This window comes from Parus major, chromosome Z (assembly GCF_001522545.3).
Source record: "Parus major isolate Abel chromosome Z, Parus_major1.1, whole genome shotgun sequence".
In the NCBI taxonomy this organism is placed as follows: Eukaryota; Metazoa; Chordata; class Aves; order Passeriformes; family Paridae; genus Parus; species Parus major.
Window position 1 is genome coordinate 25,299,551 of NC_031799.1, and position 20,433 is coordinate 25,319,983.

The window sequence follows — 20,433 nt, forward strand, 5'->3', positions numbered from 1 at the left end:
GGAGTGTATGGTGCGTGAGCAAATATTTAAAAATAAGCATCTAAAATATTACTCTGTGTAAGCTATCCATGGCTTTTTCCCTTATGACTCCTGGTTGAAACTCTTAACTTTTTTTCACATTGGAAGTTAGTAACACTTCCGAGATTAATAGCTATAAAGAGAACAAAGTTCATCCATTACATGAGGCATTTATAAGAGGTATTTTGATCACTTTTCCTGTGACAAATGGAAGCAAAACCAGCAAAAGCTATGTGTTATCCACAAATTTAAGTTTACATGATTACTCAATGAAAAACAGTGATGGCAATAATTTTACAAATTTTCATGTGTCGTTTACGCAATCCAAACCAGTGTAAGAACATACACTAGTTTTAAAAATGAAGAGTTCTAATTGCTAAGGGAAACAGTCACAGCATGACTCAGCAATGCCAGTTCACTCAAATGTCACCAGGGTCTGCTAAACAGAAAGCAACACTGTGTAAGCAGATTTTCTCTTTATACCTTGCTTTAGAGAAAAAATTAAGTCCTGAAAACTACTTCAAGCTATCTAAAACTACTTCTAATGTGAGGAATGAAGTCATGCCTGCTGATGTATCTACTGGGAGACTAAAGAGCTCTATCTTAGCTAAGATACATGACTTAAATATTTTAATCAACTGAGACACCAGCTCTAGGCAGTGAAAAATTAATAAATGTCTCCATCCTCAGTTCTTTTGAAAATAAATTTCAAACTCATATACTCCAATAGAAGCAAAGTGAAAAAATTTAAGACTGTTGATACTGGTTGAGGGAGAGACTGAGGGAATGGCCCTCTTTTCATTTTAATGTTAGGTGTGAGACAAGTAACACATTCCTAGTACTGAAATTTCTACGTATTCAGACACATCATCAAGTATCCATAGCAAGCACTGTAGCTAAAAGTCCATCCTTCAGAACTGCATGTCCTAGAATTTTGTTTGCAAACATTTTTAATTCTAGATTATCTTCTTGCATTGGCTCATTTTGCTTTCACACAGCTGTAGTCAAAATATCCCTCTAAAGCTAAGAGGTACTAGAGGATGTACAGGGCAGAAAGTTCAACTCTAAATTGTAATGAGCAGAGATAGAAGCTGCAGACTAACTTTTCAAAATAGTGTCAGAACCCCATAACAAATCATACAGAACAGCCTGAACTCAGTGGGAATGTGCAGTCCCCAGTTCCCCAAATCCTGAACTAGCGGAATCATGGCCTAGGAGATCGAAGAGTTCAGCTACATCTTTCAAACTGCTGTCTGTGTGGCCAAACACTGCATTCACAGCTTTAGGGGAGACAGCATTTACTGCATGTGATCTTGCGCCTCTGCTACTTGTGTATTTTTAGTTTAATTATACAACAGGTTTAGCAGAACCTGGGATGGGTGCATACATTCAAAAAATCACAAATCAAGTGGAAAGAGATGGAAGGCAGTTTAATAGTAAACACTAGACATTTTGTACTGTGATTACATCACTGACAATAATCTCTATTGCTTTATTCCCAGTGGAAGAGAGTTAGCAAGAGAAAGCACTAGGCTTCAAATGTGTTTCCCAGATCCCTACAGTAATGCTTCACATGGAACATAACAGCCTTTTGCCTGTCTGCATTTCTGCACAGTTAAATGATGTTGTTGACACAGCTTCAGCCAAATCCAAAACACTGTTTGATTCTAGACTGTTAGAGCTAAACTTCAAGCAGTAGATCAGCTGGAATCTGGAAGACTTCAGGGTTTAACTATTGCATAAACTGCAAGAGGATAGAGAAACTACCACAGTCCATGCCACTCAGTCTCTTTCTGTCATAAAATCCTTGCGGGATTATAAAAGACATATAATTTTTATAGTTTTATGTCAACTGTTTCCTTGTTCTTCTCTCACAGTGGCTCTGAATACTTCTTTGATGATCTCCTTGTCCAAGTTCCTGCCTGTAAAGAAAAATAAAATATCTAACTGTATTTTACAGTGCATTACAAAAAACCACACACAAGTAGCTTCTGCTAACCTAAGAAAATGTTTATTATATCAAGCAGTAGAGAATAGCAGTATTAAAATTAAGGCAACAATAGACTTCAAGCTGCAATAAGGGAAAGAGGAAAAAGTAGGTTATTTTGGGGAATAAAACACTTTGCAAAGCAAACAGAAATAAATAGAAAGCAGAAACATAGAACCTCAGCACTGCAAGCTTTTCAGAAAAAAAACTGATTTAAAACATTTTAAAGCTGTAATAACCTTCCTTACAGTTACTAAGTATTTGATCAAACATGCAAACTATTCCCATCACCCAATTTATAATTACAGATTTTAAAAATAACATTAAATACGCCAACATAATTTATGAAAGTTTACTATGTTATTGAGTTAATATGACTTTATTTTGGTGGCACTAATAGGGATAGTGTACACTCCTCTCAACTGCAATTTTGAACATCAGGAGGTTTTGATGGGTAAAAGTTTGAAAGGGTTATGCTGAACATACTCACTGTACTTATTCTGGCCAGTTTAGCCTGATGGCTTTTCACTGGCCAAGTCAGAGGACTGTCTGTGAAAAAAACAGCTTCTTAAACTCAAACAAGGAAATACGTAATTTCCTCTTACCAATTAGGACCAGCCTGTTCATTCTCTTTTCATCTTCTTTCCAAGCTACTGAAGTCTCTTCTAAGTCATAGAGCTCATGGACACCTTGGACTATCACTTGATGAGATTTGCCTTGAATAGATACCAGTCCCTTATCAGAAAAATAACTGTTAGGGTATATAAACAAAACTTTAAAAATGAAATATGTAAGAGGGAAAACAAAACTTTCAATCTAGTTCAAGCAAGGGATAGTATCTCTAGCAATTATGCACTTGTTAGTCCAAATAAACATCAACATATCTACCTAAAACATCCATTTTCACATATGCTTGTTAAAGGCTAAGAATTACTTTTTACCATACTTTGCTTTCTGTTCCTCATTTGTCAGTACCTAGCCTGCTCAAGCAAAATTAAATGTCATCATCTACTATGTCTCTTTGAATACTTATATGGTGTTTGACATGGAAGTCCATGAAAGCCTACCTGCCAACAAAATGATGTAAAATAAACAAAAATGACTTCGCATTAGTCCAATTAAGCTCTCATGCTTAATATATTTACTATTCTGAAACAGAATCTCTGAATATTGGAGAAAGAATAAATATAGGTAAATGAAGTAAAACAACTAGCAACAGACTTAGAAAGGATTACAGTCAGTGTGAGTCCATTACCCCAGTTATCAAAAGCTTTGGAAAAACAGTTTTCATCACTTCATAGTACAATGTTCTAAAATATTTTAGTGGAACGCATTTTCTAAAACGTGTCTTATACTTTCTGGAAGTTCCCCCAGAATTTTCCCTAAACCAGGACACTTCTCCAAAGAAAGAAAGAGTTTAAAATATTTCATAATATAGGTCTACATTTGACCTATTGGAATTCTATTACTATTATTGCCAAAAATGACCATGACTAAAGATAAAATATAAATATAAAGCAACAAACTTTGGAGTCTGTTCTGTAATGAGTTGCCTGGAGTTCATTTACTTTGGAGTATTTGTGACTGAGGGACAGCACACATCACAGGCCTCACATCTCATAAAGGATTAGTTTGATTACAGTGCTCAATATACCAAAAAACATACTCATGCATGGCATTACTGCTTTTCAGGCAGCTTCAGATATCTGAGTGGCTACTTTCTTCTGTTTGTCAGGAAGGGAAAGACAAGGATACTCTAACTTTGTTGTTGAAAAAGCAAAAAGACAACTTTCCTTCCGATAAAACTAAAATAATTACATTGTTATCTATGATGGTCAAGTGTTCTCAGGAAGCAAACCAGAGCTTTACTTTCTTACATTTCTTACAGCCTGCCAAATGACTGACTTGATTCTTGTTTTTTCATTATTTACTTCACTGCTTGGTAAAAGACAAATGAAAATAGATCCTGAATTGTCACCTATACTCCTCTCAAAACCAAGCAACTGAAAAACATATGAAGTGCCTATGAAGATGAATTCTTAAATGCATCTTTAAAATGCATCTTTAAAACTACAGCCGACAATATTGTAAAAAGTTAATTGTGGACCACAACTACAACTGCGTTCCTGTATTAGCCAAATTGAATTTCTGCACATTATGGCAACAATTTTAAGTACACCTAGCAAGCTATAGGATCCCATCTATAGTATCCCAACCCTACATATATGAGATGGATGGTATCTTTCAAAGCAATGGATGTAGAAAATGAAAAGTGAGTTAACTATGGGTTGATTTTTAACCCTGCCACTGATGTCTGGGGACTGTAAATCTGCCCTCCCCATTCAAAACAAGTAGAATCAATGTTTGCTCCTCTGCCAGCTCTTTCTGAGTCATTCATGGAATGACAACTTGCTACTCTCCATTTCTTCTGCTCTGCTACAGTGATCCAGCAGCACCTTTGATAGGTCCGTAACTGACAGCACATTGCACTTTTTTAGGTGTAAAGACAAAAAGCACAAAACTAAGAAGTTGATAATTTCTAACTAACCTTCAGTCTTATGACATCCATGGTGCACCCAGTCCTATCTTTCACGTTCTTCTCCCATAAAAGATTCTATGAAAATAAAAGTTGTTTCCATAAACAAAGTGGCATGGGATGAATTTATATAAAAAGCCACAATGATTTTTTTGAGTTGAAAGTGATGTATTACTTACCTGAACAAAGAGATTTAAGTTTTCTTCTTTTATATTCCCTGGAACTTCAAATGTTACTGTAATTATAGCCTGCAAACAGGAAGATACACTTATTATTAGCAAACTGAATAAACATCTTGTTACAATAATTTCAAAAAGTGTTCTTTATAACTTGGCAGCATAAAAAGGCAAGTATATGACAACCTCAAATTAAAAAAAAATAATCTTTATTTCTGTTCTGCTCTAATTTGCTAAATTGAGCTCTACTTCTTGTTTCTGTTTTGGTATGCACTTATATGGCATAAACAATGCTTTTAACAGAATAATGCCATTAGCTGCTATCATGTAATTCTTTGCTGTAGAGACTACTATGATCAAGATTTCAAATATGGTTAAGAATGCTATTTTTTTGGCATAAGATCTGACAATTCTATCAGACAAAAAATAATCAATATAGTTTGATTATTTTTATAGTATTATTTTATATAAAAGGCAACCTGCACTTGCCTCATAAGAAAAACTGTTTATAAACAGACTATGTAGGAATAGATTCAGAAAATAAAGATGTCTGAAGTTAAGTTTTGTTCCAAAGCAACCACCAGCTAACTCCTCAGGATCAATTATCAAAAGAAAATTTGAAAATAAAACATAATTTAAAATTAACAATTTACTTAAAGAAGATATGGGTTGTTTTTTTTTGTCATTATAACTGCTCAGTGGTGTGGAAGAACAGAGAAAGAATTATTTCCTATAATGCTTTCAAATGACAACCTTCAGATGCCTAGTCTAACCGAAGGAAAAAAAAAATTAAAGCAACAAGCAGCAAATGTTTGTCTAATAAACAAGTAAACTTATCTAAACAACCAAGAGCTAACACTCTGAGCAGCTTCAAAACACAGCAGACCGAAGTTCACTCTGCTCCAGTGCAGTTTGTTTCTGCTGACCTTCAACATGAAGATAATAAGCACACTTTGTTGTACAAGGACTGCAGCCTACTGTGAGAAGTGTTCTGCCCTCATTTATGCCTCATGCGTCTCAACAATAATCTTAAATATGTGGGTGTTAAACTAAACAGAGATACTAACAATGAATTCTGTCAAATGGCTCTACACTAAAAATTAACAATGATCTCATTAATAATACAAGGATACTATAACTCATTTAGGAAGGCTTCTACTTAACATCTCTATCTACTTTAGGGATCTATTAAGATTCTGTAACTGAGGATATTTAAGAATATTGATTAAACTAAAACTATCAACATTGTCATTGTAATTATAATTAAGCATGAACTGATTTTATATTTAATCTTTACTTCCAAAATTAGACTATAATTACCTTTTCTTGTTTTCAAGACTAGCAACTTCACAGTTAAAATATGCAGTTCAAAAAGAAAAACACAGGCATTGTATGCATTGTATTTTAACCTGAAAATTAAATTTAATTATAGAAACTTTCTGAAGGAAGCTCACTTTTCTAAGACACCTTAAAAAAACGTAAGTTTTTACTTTTTTGCAGCCACTGAGGGGACTTGTGGCCTATGGATGAACCACACCCACTTAGGGACATCCCACGGAGGACTGTGACCCACAATTCAACCAGAGAGATTTTGTTTTGGACAGAAAACCTATAGGACTATACAGACAGGCTACAAATTCAGGACTTGTTTCTGCAAATACCTGAAAAAAAAAATGTAGTTCTATTTGGTTCAGTAATACTCTCCATGTGAATCAACAAATTACATGACTGTCAGGAGCACTGGAAGCTTATAAGCTATTTTTGAAAGTGAGAAATAATATAGCCATTTAGAACCTATCTACAACAAAACACATTCCTTTTGTGTAATCTAGGTTATCTCACAAATACTTTAGAACACATTACTCCCTAACTGAAACCTTCTGCAATTGTAACAAAATTAGCACGCAATATTGAACAGCCCTGTTATTGCAAAAACATCAAAGCAGTATTTTTGGTAATTACCTTATCTAGATGCGCATGTGTTGTCTTTACATGCTCAAGCTTTTTCTGCAAACTGAAAATAAATAAAATTAAATAGCACATTTTAGTAGGGTGAGCAAAATGCCGTTATTTCAAATTTATAAAATGCCAGTATTGCAGAGCAAAACTGAAATACCAAAGATAGACTATAAATCCAGAATAAACTTCAACAGTTAATTCAGTTTTAATCTCAAAATTGAAATGTTCAATTATATTTGTTTGATATAGTTAATTGTTTGTGTTAGAAAATTAGAGTTTTTCAAACAAAGATAATTATTGTCCTGATTTGGAGTATCTTCAGTATTAAAAACATTTATCCTTCAATGAACACAACACCCTTGATACTCCTTTGGGCAAAAAATGGTAAACTATGTTAAAGCAAGAAAGAAAGAATAAACCACTAGAATTTATCAAGTTAATAGATGTTGATTTTTTAAAAAACTTTACAATTATTTGAAAATCAAGAAGAAAATGTACAAAGACTTATGCTTGAGAGAATGAAATCTGTAACACTAATTAAAATACAGCTTCCACTTCTCAGCTGTAAAGCGCAATTCTATGCAGTGTACCTGCTAACTTAAAACAGATACCCTTTACTCAATAAAGGAACTTGGGAACTTCTTCCATCTAATATTACCACTTTTATTATAATATTATCATATTACTAATTCTATCTAATATTACCACTAAGAAAGCAATGATTTTTAAAATGTGACTGTCCTGGTCTAGACAGGACAGACTAAACTAGAATTTCTAACAGAAACTCAGATGAACATTCAAGCTGGGACTTCAGTGTGTCTGTTTCATACACAGATATTTTTGATATTTTTTCTAATAGAAGACAAAATTATCACCATACCTTACTCCAGATAAACTGTCAAAAGCATGCAGGTCCAAGACATTAGAGAGATCAACTCTAAAGAGAGGGGAAAAAAAGAAAGCTTTGTATTTTTGATGCATTTAAATGTCAGGTTTTAATGGTGTTCACTGAAGCTTATGTTTCTCTTCTCGTCTATCAGAATTAGTACTTAGCCTTACTTTTGGATATTAGTGGTTGGTACTGTCTTCTACAAAGAAATGCTGTATTTATTTACACAATAATATGTAAGCACAGAAACAAAATTTTTAAAAATAACAGTAACATACAAGGTATTTCCAAAAATATGAGAAAATCCATTTTACTGGGTGCCCAAATAGTATTTTCCCTAATGGGAAAAGGAAGCCTCTCAAGGCAGACACAAACTCCTGGAATATAGGAAGCTTATACTGACACACTGTTAGCACACAAAACTGAAACAACTTTATGAGGCAAGCACTACTATGAGGAATTTCAACTCTACAATTTGAAACAGACAAATGAAAAATATAATACACAGAATAGGCAGTACTGATCATATCTCCTTACAAGAATGGCTACCTATAAACTTGCATAAGAAACTTCTCTTCACAAAGCAATACAGACTACAGATTTCACTGCTAAATAACAACTGTTAGCTTTTCAGCCGCAGTTAATAACATGTGGCTAAATAAAAAGAACATGAGAAGTGAAAAAACCCACCTCTGGAATACAACCAGAATCATTAAACTTTTACATTCAACAGTAGTTGTACCAAGCAGTTTCTAAGGTGAAAGACTTTCAATGGAGTAAGAAACAATTCCTGTGTAAAATACATGACCAGCTGAGTTTCAGTTGCTCTCAGCAGTGTTCTAAAAAATCACATAGAACCCTGCCTTTTAAATGTGGGCTTTTGAAGGACTACCCCCATCTTAAAAAGGGTATGTCATCAAATAACATGATATACAATATAAATTAATAAATTAATTTTGTGCTTATTTCACACTTGGAATGTTTAATAACAGAAGAATATTTACAAATAACAAAGAGCTGTCATTGAGGACTGAATCTGAGGCCCACTTAATCTCACATCCAAAACATAGTGCTAGCTGGCATCAGACACCATACAATATGCAAAGAGATCACGTTTTATCTCCCCCTAATGGACATCTAAAACACAAATCATGTAGTTCGGTATCTTCTTCAAAATTAGTCCTATCTGATCACCCAACAACAGCAAGTATTTTTCTCTACAATTTCCAACTATATTTGACAATACCTTTAAAAAGCCAAGTATACTTTGTTAAGGTTATGAGTTACCTTCCCTTTAAATCTGCTTAAATAAAAAACCTATACTTTACTAACACTGACCACCACAATCTAATAATTGATGCACAGATCAGTCCTAGCAGTTTGGAAGATGACCCTGCTTGGTAAGAGGGTTGGACAAGATGACCCACTGTGCTCTCTTCCAACCTCACTCATTCTGTGATTCTGTGATATGAACACTAGCAAATAAAAATATAAATTAAAAATACACTTTTACTTCCTGGAAAAAAAATAAATTCTAGATGCTTATTCTTAAAATAAATATTGGATTAAATATTTCTAATTCAGTAGTTTTTTCAGTTTAATAAAGCTGACTTAATAGAGCACTTTAAACTGTCACAAAAGAAGCAGGATCTAGTACCTAGTAATAGTGGCCATTTAATACCTTGATCTTTGCGACTCTAGAATTTTAACAAGTCCATTTATTGACCTAAAATAAAACAGAATTAGATGAATTAGAATTAATTAGATGAAAATAGAACTGTGATATATTGTTCAAATATGTTAACCATGGAGAGGATCATGTGAAATAGAACCCCAACTCTGTTACCAGTTTGTTAAATACGTATCAGATATGGACTGAGATACCTGATTTCCACTAACAGCTGGGAAATCTCACAAGTTCTGACAAGATACCACCAGTGAGAACAGCATTTTCCTATCCAAAGCTATTCATGATAGATTCTGCTCAGCCTAAGCATTTTTATTTTCATATTTCAAGCAATTAATACAGTCACAAAGTATTTAAAAATTTTCATTTTTAATTTGGTTTATCATGGTATTGATAAAGAGTAATATCTTCAATCATTAATTTGATTCAGACCATTGGTTCTTCTGCTCCATGAAAACTGTTTGGGACTTCCTCCATATATCTTTGCATTTTCTAGTGAACTCATATTTACTGAGTGAATTCATTTTTTTTTTTTCCACTTCTGCTAAGTCTCAAGAATGGCAACAGCTGCTCAGAAATGCAAAACCAAACACTCAAAACAAAGACCTTTCCTTAGTAAGTAACATCAAATCTTAAACAGATAGACAAAATGCTAAGATTGTTTAAGCACAGAAGTACTAGAATACTTTTAGCAAGAGGCAGTCTCTTTTCCTTTATAAGCTTATCAATCTGTATCAATCTATTAGTGAGATGAAATTTCTATTCTAACAGCAGTAAAGAAGTAGCTATGTTTAAATTAATTTTTCAGGCAGTAGTGTTACAGATATGCCAAAAGTTTCATACCTTACAGATGTTCTGACTTTATTCAATTCTTCCTCTGAAACCAAGTCTGTTTTATTGATGATTACAAGATCAGCCAATGCAACCTGCCTATATATTAAGAAAAAAAAAAAAAAAGAGAGAAAAAGACATCACTAACAAACAAATACTTAATCTATAAGGCAGAAACTTCATCTCACCCATGTCCCCTAAAGATAGTATGAGCATTGTTAGTACAGAAGGACAAGCATTAATCCAACTAGAACATCATGGAGAATGATTAAAGTACTACTAACTTCTCCTCAGTATCTTCTTCTTTGCCCTAACAGATCAAATGAAGGCTTGCTAGATTCTTTTATTTCAGGGTTGATTTGTTTGTTTGTTTGTTGGTGTCTTTTATGTCATCTAATCCAAGATTCTTAGTGATGTAACAACTTTACAAATCCCTATTTGTCTTGCATGTGGTCCTTGTAATGTGATACTTGAAGTCTTTGCTTTATGAAGGCTTCAACAGTTACAACTACCCTTAATTATTCTGCCTCCACATTTATTAAAAAGTATTCCTCTATCCCCAGTTCTGCTTCAAGCATGAGAGATCCCAACATGAAACTTTTAATTCCACCAACACAGGTGCTTCTCATTCAATTAAATAAAATCCCCTCACTATTAAAATAGAAGAGTCAGTTCTTGGCAGAAAGACCAAATGAAGCATGAAGCTACTTTTCAATATTTTACCTCATTACACCAATCTAACTCAGTTTAAGCAAAGCAGGAGAAAAAAGCCCTATAAAAGAACCCATTTCCAATGAACTTTTATACAGTGCAATTGCTAACTTGATTCTACATCCATACCGAGATGCTTCATTGATAAGGCCTTCTGGTTTCTCCTCTGTCAAGTGCTAAACAAAAATTAAAAGAATAGGATTAATTCCAAAAATTAATTTAAATTAATTTGCAATTAAAGAAAACCAAACCAAATTCAGTTGAGGTCTGTTTTTCAATAAAGTATTGAGGAAGATGGTGTCTAGAATCTTTCTTGTAAGTGATGGTGAGAAAGTACATTTATACATTCACCATTTATAATTTATAAGATTTATAATTACCTTAAAGAAAATCTTCTAATTAATATTATTATTAGAATGCTAAAGAGTTGGGAAATTTTCCAGTATTTATTTTAATTATTTTTCAGCTTTACAATGAAGTAAGAAAGTCACCACGACATACAGTAACTATGAAAAAATGTATCTGGAAAAAAAATGAAAGCTCAGTGATTTTACAAATGAGAGCAAACTCAACTAACAAAACACAGGCTAGGCTTGCAATACATAATTTCATATATGTAACTTCACACTCTTTTTCTCTGGAAGACCGTACAAGACAAACTGTACTTTGATAGTAAAAACTGGTAACTTTTTCCAGGTTTTATGAATAAACCACTGCTCTTTGGCAAGTTGTCCAAAATCAGGAGCTACAGGACTCTCAGTATCATCTCCACTTACCTGCCCAACCTAATGTCTTTACAGAAGAATTAGTGAAAGGGAAAAAAATACCTGCATCTCAAGCAGCGGCGTAATGTTTAGGAACTCAAAGCCTTACTTAACTTAGGCACATCAACAGACTACACTGAAGCAGCAAAGGTCTAGCTACAAGTTATTTTCTGCCCACTCTGCTATGGAGGCAGCAATCTCTAGGAGAGAAATGTCACAGACATTTCCTCATCTGGAGGAAGTAAAACTTCAAACTGATGTTGGTTGTAATATTAGTAAGAACTTGCCACTTATGCTTACATCTCTAGGAAGGTTAGAGTCCTGTGCATTCCTTCATCAGCTCTAAATGTATCAGGAATATTACTTTAAAATTTCAGTTTCAAGTTACAGAAATACCAATTTAAAAGTTGAATCAATTGTCATGGGAGATTATATAGATTTCTAAAAACCTAGGAATTTTTTTTTTCTTTATTGGAATTATCAGGCATCTAACAGTATTTTACTAGAATAACAAAAATAAGTTATCGCATACTGCAAGTCTATAATGTAAAAAGAAACAAAACTATTCCTGATTGCGCACAACCTAAGCAAAGCATAACAACAAGATGTCTTTCAGGAACCTCTCCTCTGACCTTTTCTTTGTAATCCTCTGTGTACTGATTCTATTCAATTAATGTTTAGGTTTCTTGCCCTGAAAAGAACAAATGTCAGTAGTCCAGGTGTGAGGTCCTGCAAGCTGAGGACTGAAACTTCAAGCTATCCAAATATTTCCCCTCAATTAAAGAAATTAGTACTTCAGATTGCTATGTGACAAATCTGTTAGAGTGATAACCCATGGTATCAATTACCACTTCAGTTTCAATTTGGCTGACTGGTCATGGGGATGTTTGTCAGCTTTTCTTGTGAAAAGAAAAGTTGGTTCATTGAAGCATGACATACTTAAATTGCTGCTCATTATCTCAATGTCATTAGTTGTATGACTTTCAAAATTCTTTGAATAATAAGCAGCTGTTGAGGTCAGGCTTTGCAACCAGAGGAACTAAACAAGTTAGCAAGTCCTTTTACACAAAGCCAAAGTCATTTACTTAGTACACAATTGAGGAAGTCTGAAGTTCCTACTATTCTGAGTAGATGTCAGTGTTTTACAGGTTTACTGATTAGATAATGTATGTTTTCATTGAGCTGCCAAAGGTAAGAGTAGATAGAAAATTTGAATGTTTCAAAATATTTCTGTGTTGTTTATGTTACATTAAAGTCTAATATTTTAAAAAATTAATTTAAAATTAATTTAAAATAATCTTCAAACAGTAATAATTCAGTGCTGCTGTGTGCAACACAATTATATTTGATCTGAGACAATAATTCAGCACTGCATGAAGAACATTTTTGCAAGGGATAAACACATCTGAATTAGTGTGAGGAAACTGAAAAGGGACTGTCCTAAAACATGATATGACTTCTTGTGATGGTTGAGCTGATTTAGAAGACTGCTCCTGCTTGGAAGGGGAAATCAATCCCTTCCCCTCACTCTTCTACCAAATCCTCCACAAAAATTCTTGCAGAACACAATGAATCCAACTTTCAAAACTGTATTGCTATGAGGCTAAGTTTGTCCTGTTCCAGTCCAACACAAATCAATGAGAGGACAGGACTGTTACCCTTTTGGCAAATCAGCTATTAGGTAAGCACAAATGAAAGGAGAAACCCAAGTAATCCAAACAAAAAAAATTCTTGAACAGGAAGAATCACTCTCTTATTTTTAAACCACTGTTCTTCAGTTCTCTGAGCCATCTGCAACCATTGTAAATGCGGAAGTATTGAAAACACTTCCACAGCATGGAATTTTCATATGAAGGCATTTTGTCTAATGACCACTTTTTTTTGAATCCTGCAAAAATCAATATCCAATCAAAGCAGTAACCTCCTAAGTTATTAAGTTGCAAATAGTTATATTTATACCCACCTATTACAAAAAAAACAAACAAAAAAAACCCCAAAACACAAATGAACAAACAAACAAAAATAAAAAGTTGAACTATTTATTCACAATTTTTGCTGACACAAGCTCACTGTTCTACATGTCTGCTCTTACATTATACCATTATACTTTATATACAGGTTATTCTAATAACTGCTCCTTTTGTCTGCTTCCATATAACATTTTAATGTGAAGCAGTACTAGGACATCTGTGCTTTCATTTCTCCTCACTACAGCTGCCATTACATTAGTACCCTTCCCAGTCTGAGCCCTAACTCAGTTCTTACCACACTGGTGTAAGACATCTTGTTTTCTTCTTTCAATAACACAGACCAATAACCAATTTCTCCATTGTTTTTACAGCAATCCAAACGCCTACTTGGATTAAAAGCAAGATTCCTGAGTAAAGAGATAGAATTAAAGAGCCACGTACTTTGCAGCCTGGCAACTCTTGTCAGGCATTTTGCTGTGCCTGCAAGACTCTGAATTCCTGCAAATATCAGTACTTCCTTGTGCCCATTCAAAACACAGTAACAATGACATACATCCTCATTCAATGTAAAAGTAACAGCTATTGTTCAAATTAATTAATCCACATGAACATTACTGCAATAGCTGTTCTAATGCTGGAGTTTTAAACCATCTAGTAACAAATCTGGTGACTTATAGAGCAACTTACCTGCAATCCATGCTTTGCATCAACAACAGACACGATACCTAAAAGATAGTATTAAAATGGAATAGAAATGGGCTGGAATGAGCTGACAGTTTAACAGCTTGCAAGCCTCCTGTACAAAGGTAAAAATATCAGCACATTTACAACTAGTTATAATAAATTGGAAGCATTGAAAATATCTGAACATTAAACTTGTTACCTAAATATTTTTTTTATTCACTGTGGTAGTAAAATGTCTACCGAACCAGGTAAGAGATAAATTTCTGCAAGTAGATGCCTCATCTTCCACAAAAGGAAATTGGCTGAGGTATGCTTTGACAGAATATTGAAACATATTAAGGGACTGACTGACATATGCAGCCATTCTGATGGTAAATGACCAGGAATTTGCAAGTCTCTGGCAGAAACTTAGGAAGCTCCTTCTTATTGAACTCAATGTTTGCTTTCTTGGCTATATGGATATTACACAGACTGACCAAAACATTAGTGGGGCATTTTTTTAAGCCAGGAAGTATTTTTTTTTTTTCCTACATTAAAAAAATCACACTTTAACTACATATAGTGATGATATCTTTCAGTAATCTCAGGTTTTTATTGGAACACAGCAAATAATAGACCCAACAAGTATAATAGGTGAAGAAAGCAGAAAACAAAAGGCAGAAAAATCCAGGTGTTGACAAGTTATATATTCAGAAAAATAGCAAACTCTTTAGGAAACACTGCATTGCAGGAGAAAGAGGGGAAGGAAGAAAGAGATAAAAAGCATGCTGTAATGTTAGGCCTAAATGAAGTTTTATAACATCTAGCTAAGGAGATTCCTCCCCCCCGCTTACATCACAATCAAGAGCTGTCCGTATCTGATCCCTTAGAAAAGCATTACACAACTTTTGTTGGATTTAGCAAGATGAAATATCTCACCAATCACCAGAATAAGGGATACCTCTGTCATCAAATCTGGCAGTGTGAAAACCAAGCTCATACACTTCTTAATATTTTCTGAAATTTACCTTAAAGCACCAAGAATACATTACTCTAAATCCAGATATGAAATGCCAGTACACAAGAAAATAAGCTTGCACTTCTTACCATCAAGATAGATGTCACTTCCCAGCTCAGAATCAACCCAGAACATGGAGGCCACAGCTCCTAAGAAATGCAGTATATATACCATTGCAAAACTGAGATTTTTCCAGTAAACTACCAGCACTGAGGTATTTCATAGAAAAACTGTATTTGTAGTGCTAACAATAAGATCAGTAGCAATTTCAACTAAATTGCAACTAAAGCAATTTCAACACCTAAAACTGTCCACCTGAAGTGATATAATGCAGTCCTTCAAACACCGCTCTGTATCAGACCCAAATACCTGACAGCTGTTCTAGTGCTTACTCGTGCAAGATATAGCAGGGACCACAACATGAAATCATTTTCTGGTATCTATTGATTTTTTTTCCAAAAAGCTTAATAGTTTTCCAATTTCACTCAAACAGAATTTGTGTGTAACAGAGGCCAAATCAATGTCCTGTCTTTCGAAGAAAATTACTTTATAATGACAACTATTTTGCAGCTTTGAGCTGGAAAGCACCAGTCTCCAAAAGGAGAAACAATTGAATTTCTGATAAGAATTTCCTTCCCCCTCCATCTACAACAGATTTTTAATGTGGATGGTTTAGAGAAAACTGTTTTCAATAGCTATTCCTAACATGAGCTCAAGTTTAAACACCTTTCTATAACAAATATTACTAAAGAGCACAGTAGGATTTTGTAAAATCTATTACTGCTCCTTATGAAGAATGTACTAGTCTACTTCACAGTATATTTTATGACTTCACAAAATGTAAGGTCTATCACAATCAGTGTAAGAATACAACAGATGCTAACTATTTAGACTTTAAAAGGAGGAATGTAGAACATCAAAAGTTTACTGAAAACTGCTAGTTTCATAGTATGCTTCTCTTTGCTAAGCCCACTGTCTTCTCGAAATGGAAATACATTTTAGCTGCATTTCTTCTAAGCTTTAGATTCACTTTAAAGCAAATTCAACAAACAGAACCCGACCAAACACACAACCTCGTATTTGCACCTTAACCAATTCATTAGAGTCTATACAACTATCGAAGCATAGATGCCTGACAACTCACCACTTTATTTTTCAACTGTCAAAGTGAATTAACTGGTAAGCAAATAAGCAGTTCATAAAACCAGAATAATTATCATGGTTATGAAAACTGTAAAGTGAACTACCTGGATCTGCCAAGCCAGTTGTTTCTAACAATATATAGTCAAATTTTCCTCTCCTTTGCATCAGGTTCTCAATTGCTTTCACACCATTGTCCCTGGAAGAAAAAACAAACTTGAGAACAGAGAAAATAAACTGAAGTATGTATTTAAATGTATCTTCTAATGCAGAACACAGCGACAGCATCATCAAAGCAGAAGTTCTGAAGCAGGACACTTGCAGACTTACAGTCAACAATGAAAATTTAGTTATCCACTGATATAATATTAGGCAAATTTTAGTTTTCTGTTTCATTTTAGTCTGAAAATAGTATTTGCCTAATCTCTAAGGTGATTCAAAAACTTGTTTTCAAACAGTGAACAACCTGTAAAAGACAGTAGGGCTGTGTAGATATATGACTATTTGGTTTGGCAGCTGATATTACAGAAATAAGGGGTGAGGTTAAGCATGTTGCCTTGCTTTTTTACCTCACCTACACCAAGATGAACATGTGCCATTTACTTAAATTAGAGCTGATGAAGTCAGCCTGCAGCAGAAATGTCTAGCATTTATATGAGAAACCAATGTATATAAAACATAGTAGCAAGACAGCATTCCTTATACCCCAGAAAAACAATCCAATAAGATCTTCTGTTTTCCACTTACTACCTATTACTATTTAAGATCAGTCCTCCCAAATTTTCAGGACAAACAGGCCATAACTCTTATTTGCAAACTTAGCACAAACAATTCAGCATTGAAACAAACAGGGTAAAAAACATGTCAAAGAAACCAATATTGTCTTGCTTTTTAACATGATCATCAGCTTATAGATTTGGATATTGTGTTTCATTAGGTCACAAAAGGTTTTCCATTCATCCTTTCTGATGAATACAATATTGCAGTAGTAACCAATGTACAAGGAAAGAAGCAAAGTTAAGTATTTTGTGAAGAAACAGTTTACCTGAATCTTCAGGTCCCTACATGGAAACAAAGTACTAACAATAGAGGGACAGTTCCCTACTCTATAATACTGCAGTGGTGCATAAGCTGGTATTTAGATTACTTTTCTGAAAGACACCAAGTCCAAATCCAGTAAGGTAGCAATAGGAAATAAATTTTTACCTCCGAAATTCCAATTGTTGTTTCATCTGACAAAAGAAGTCTCAATCAATATTTACCATCAGTTTCAAGAATCAAATCCTGGCTGTCTTCTCCCTTCCTCAATTCCCCACAAAATCCACTGCTAAGAACTTGTACAATAGTCCTTACTTACTTTACTGAACAGCACAAGCAGCCATTTCTGAGCTCCAGCCATTCTTCATAGAGTTCTCCCCCTTGACTGATTGCCAGAGATTTCTCCAAGGCACTTCCTGAAAATACAAGTACTGCTATATTTTTGTATATTTTGTATACATCTACAATCTTGCATGACAATGCCTGTAGGAAAGAGATATGTGGATTACACTCTTCTCCTGAGATCATGTGTCTGACATGTTCTTAAGAAATCTGTATTTTCCATTTTGAGAAATTTAAAAGCCAAGACAAAGATGATTCCACAAAGATCAAACCCTACTGGATGATAGTACATTGTAAATGCCACAAACTCTGCTAAAAGAAAGGGACGCCAGCCTGTGCCTCCATATCAAATAAAGGCTTTGTCTCTACATTTTATTTTAAGCTCCATGACCAGAAAAGCAACAAGAATCTTTGTGGATGAAAACAAATGAACAAACAACCCCCCACCAACACAGTGTCAACTGTAAACAATGTAGGCTTCTGACTATGGTAGGATATTAAATTATAGCTAGAAATTATAGCTAAAAATCCTGAAAGCAAAGAGTTCAAAGAACCATAGTCATCAAGCACACATCTTCCCATTTTCTTGGTCCAGGATAATTTGTGATCTGCAAATGGCTGAGGGGAAAGGAAATAAAAGAAAATATTACTTAGCATCATATTAATTTCCATTTGCTTGAAACTGAGTGGGACAAATGGAGCTATAGCTTCCAACAGGGTGATATATTTATTTTCTTTAATCTGAGGGCCTGCATTTATGTGCAAAACAAATTAATGCATGTCACTATTTTATGAAAACCAGCAAAAATACTTTCTGCCCTTCTGAAGACTATGAGGTACATTAATAATTTTGGTCATAGGTTTAAAATTACAACAGTCTTGGTTTCCAGCAGCTTATTGTACTTGTCATTTTGTGGCAAAAAGAAAGGTTTCTGCATGTTTACATACCTTCTCCAAATTCATTCAGAATAACTGCAATTCTTTTATTATGCTGTTCTGTCAGTATGTAATTTAGAAGAGTTGTTTTTCCAGCTCCTAGAACACAGACCATATTTATATTGAAATGTAAAAAAAAACTAAATACTGTTATGCATGCACATGTACACTTCAAGCGAATCTCTTCTAAATAGTTTTCATTCTAATATCCTACATTTCATAAAAATGATGTACAATTTGATTAGATTTGTATATATATTTGACCCCATAGAACTAGCAGGACATTAAATCTCAGTCTTAAATGACCAATTGTTTTTCCATTCATTAAGTGTCAGTACTTGATAAACTTACAAGTTCCCTACTAGCTGGGCAGTGTTTTCCTACAAAACTAACTTTTATGCTTCTGTTAACAAAAGGCACACTTAATCTTCTCCCTCTTACTGCCTTTTCTGACCAGTTCTGCCATCAGTAACCACGGATGTGCTACAACTGCCTCTAAATGGGGCACTGCTAAAAAACTTGTTCACAACCCTTGCAACACCACCTTAGGAGCAGTTTCATCCCATTCACAAGATGACAGAATTGTCAAGGGTGGAAGGGATCTCTGGAGATCGTCTGGTCCCACACAGGTGACCACTAGAACTAAGAAACCTTCCTTACTTGTTCTAATGATTTTTTCTGCAACGGTGTGATGTATACAAAGAAACAACTTTCATAGCAGTGATAGCGATCCTAAATGTACCAAGATCCTTACTGTCCATAACAGCGTAGCACTGTTGGGGTACTGGAAAAACGCCGAATCTCACGTTTTTCTGACTGCATTGCAGTCTGCATTTAACTGAGCCAAATCGTCTGCACTATTCTGACGTTAAGTGGGCAAGAGCCGTTTACCAATCGTGACCTGAACGAAGCGGCCCCTGAAAGCAGCGTGGTAAAAGCACCAAAGGGTGCTTAAACTGCTGCTCACACTGGCCCTGCAAACCCATTGGAGCGGCCGGAGGGCCCCGCGCTGCTCACCCGGCCCGACGGGGTGCAGGCCCCCGGCCCATGGGGCGCAGGCCCCCGGCCCATGGGGCGCAGGCCCCCGGCCTGCAGCCCTGGCCCCGCAGCAGCCCGCCCGCCCGGGCCTTCCCTGTCTGCACGCAGCGCCTCCCGCGCGCTACTCCCGCTCCTCACCTAAGTACCCCGTGATGATCGTCACGGGGATCTTTCTGCTGGGGTTGGCATCGGTCTGCTCCGCGGCATCGGCGTCTATCGGAACCAGGTCGGGACAGTCTTCGTCCTCCATAAGCGCGGACGGCCGCAACCGGCAACCCCCCGGCGTCACAGTCCTGACGTCACCATTGTGACGTCACCGGGTGGCGTCACGCACCGCCGCGCGTCGGCCCCAAGGGCGCCCCCCCCCCGCACGGCGTTCTGCGCAGGCGCAGCTCGGGGGGGGCGGGGGGGGCGGTCTCAATAAAGGAAATTTTGTTTCGGGAAGTGCCGGCGTGTGTGGGGAGGGATCTCAGTGCTTGTGTACGATGTGAAAGCGTCTGCGCAGAGCACGTGGCACACCAGTGTGTCAATGGGTTCTTGAATGTCTCCGATGGGGGAGACCCTACACCCTCTTGGGGCAGTTGTTCCAGTGGTCAGTCACATGCGCGGTAAAAGTTCTTCCTCATGTTCAGGTGGAGCTTCATCAATTTCTGCGTGTTGCCTCTTGTCCTCTTGCCTGGCACTACTGACAGGAGCCTGGCTCCTTCCTTTTGACACCCTCATTCAGACA

At 35.7% G+C, this 20,433-nt stretch overlaps 1 protein-coding gene across 7 annotated transcripts; it reads right to left on the reverse strand.

The window, feature by feature from the left end:
• Window positions 1-1,427: 1,427 nt before the first annotated feature.
• LOC107198270 (COBW domain-containing protein 1-like) lies at window positions 1,428-20,023 on the reverse strand. Of its 7 annotated transcripts, none has more exons than XR_001518897.3 (15): window positions 19,842-20,022; window positions 18,678-18,764; window positions 17,707-17,803; window positions 16,457-16,548; window positions 15,299-15,358; window positions 14,216-14,253; window positions 10,924-10,970; window positions 10,096-10,182; window positions 9,247-9,291; window positions 7,557-7,613; window positions 6,680-6,731; window positions 4,721-4,789; window positions 4,554-4,619; window positions 2,611-2,721; window positions 1,428-1,940 (listed from the first exon to the last, which is right to left on the reverse strand). XR_001518897.3 is itself a non-coding variant. In XM_015615160.3 (15 exons), the coding sequence occupies exons 1-15, from the start codon at window positions 19,951-19,953 to the stop codon at window positions 1,867-1,869; spliced, it is 1,113 nt and encodes a 370-aa protein (XP_015470646.1). In that variant the 5' UTR covers window positions 19,954-20,019; the 3' UTR covers window positions 1,428-1,866. The 7 variants fall into 7 exon arrangements, 6 of the variants coding, with proteins under 6 accessions (XP_015470646.1, XP_033367260.1, XP_033367259.1 ...); XM_015615160.3 differs by having other exon boundaries at window positions 2,611-2,740; window positions 19,842-20,019; XM_033511369.1 differs by lacking the exon at window positions 15,299-15,358 and having other exon boundaries at window positions 2,611-2,740; window positions 19,842-20,019.
• Window positions 20,024-20,433: the final 410 nt, after the last annotated feature.

Excerpts from the sequence above, each read along its gene's own strand:
- LOC107198270 (XM_015615160.3), bottom strand. The coding sequence starts at position 19,953 with ATGGAGGACGAAGACTGTCCCGACCTGGTTCCGATAGACGCCGATGCC. Across the intron at positions 14,254-15,298 it reads AAGTGACATCTATCTTGATG|GTATCGTGTCTGTTGTTGAT; the intron begins GTAAGAAGTGCA and ends ACTATCTTTTAG. Across the intron at positions 4,620-4,720 it reads ACTTAAATCTCTTTGTTCAG|AATCTTTTATGGGAGAAGAA; the intron begins GTAAGTAATACA and ends TTATTTTCATAG.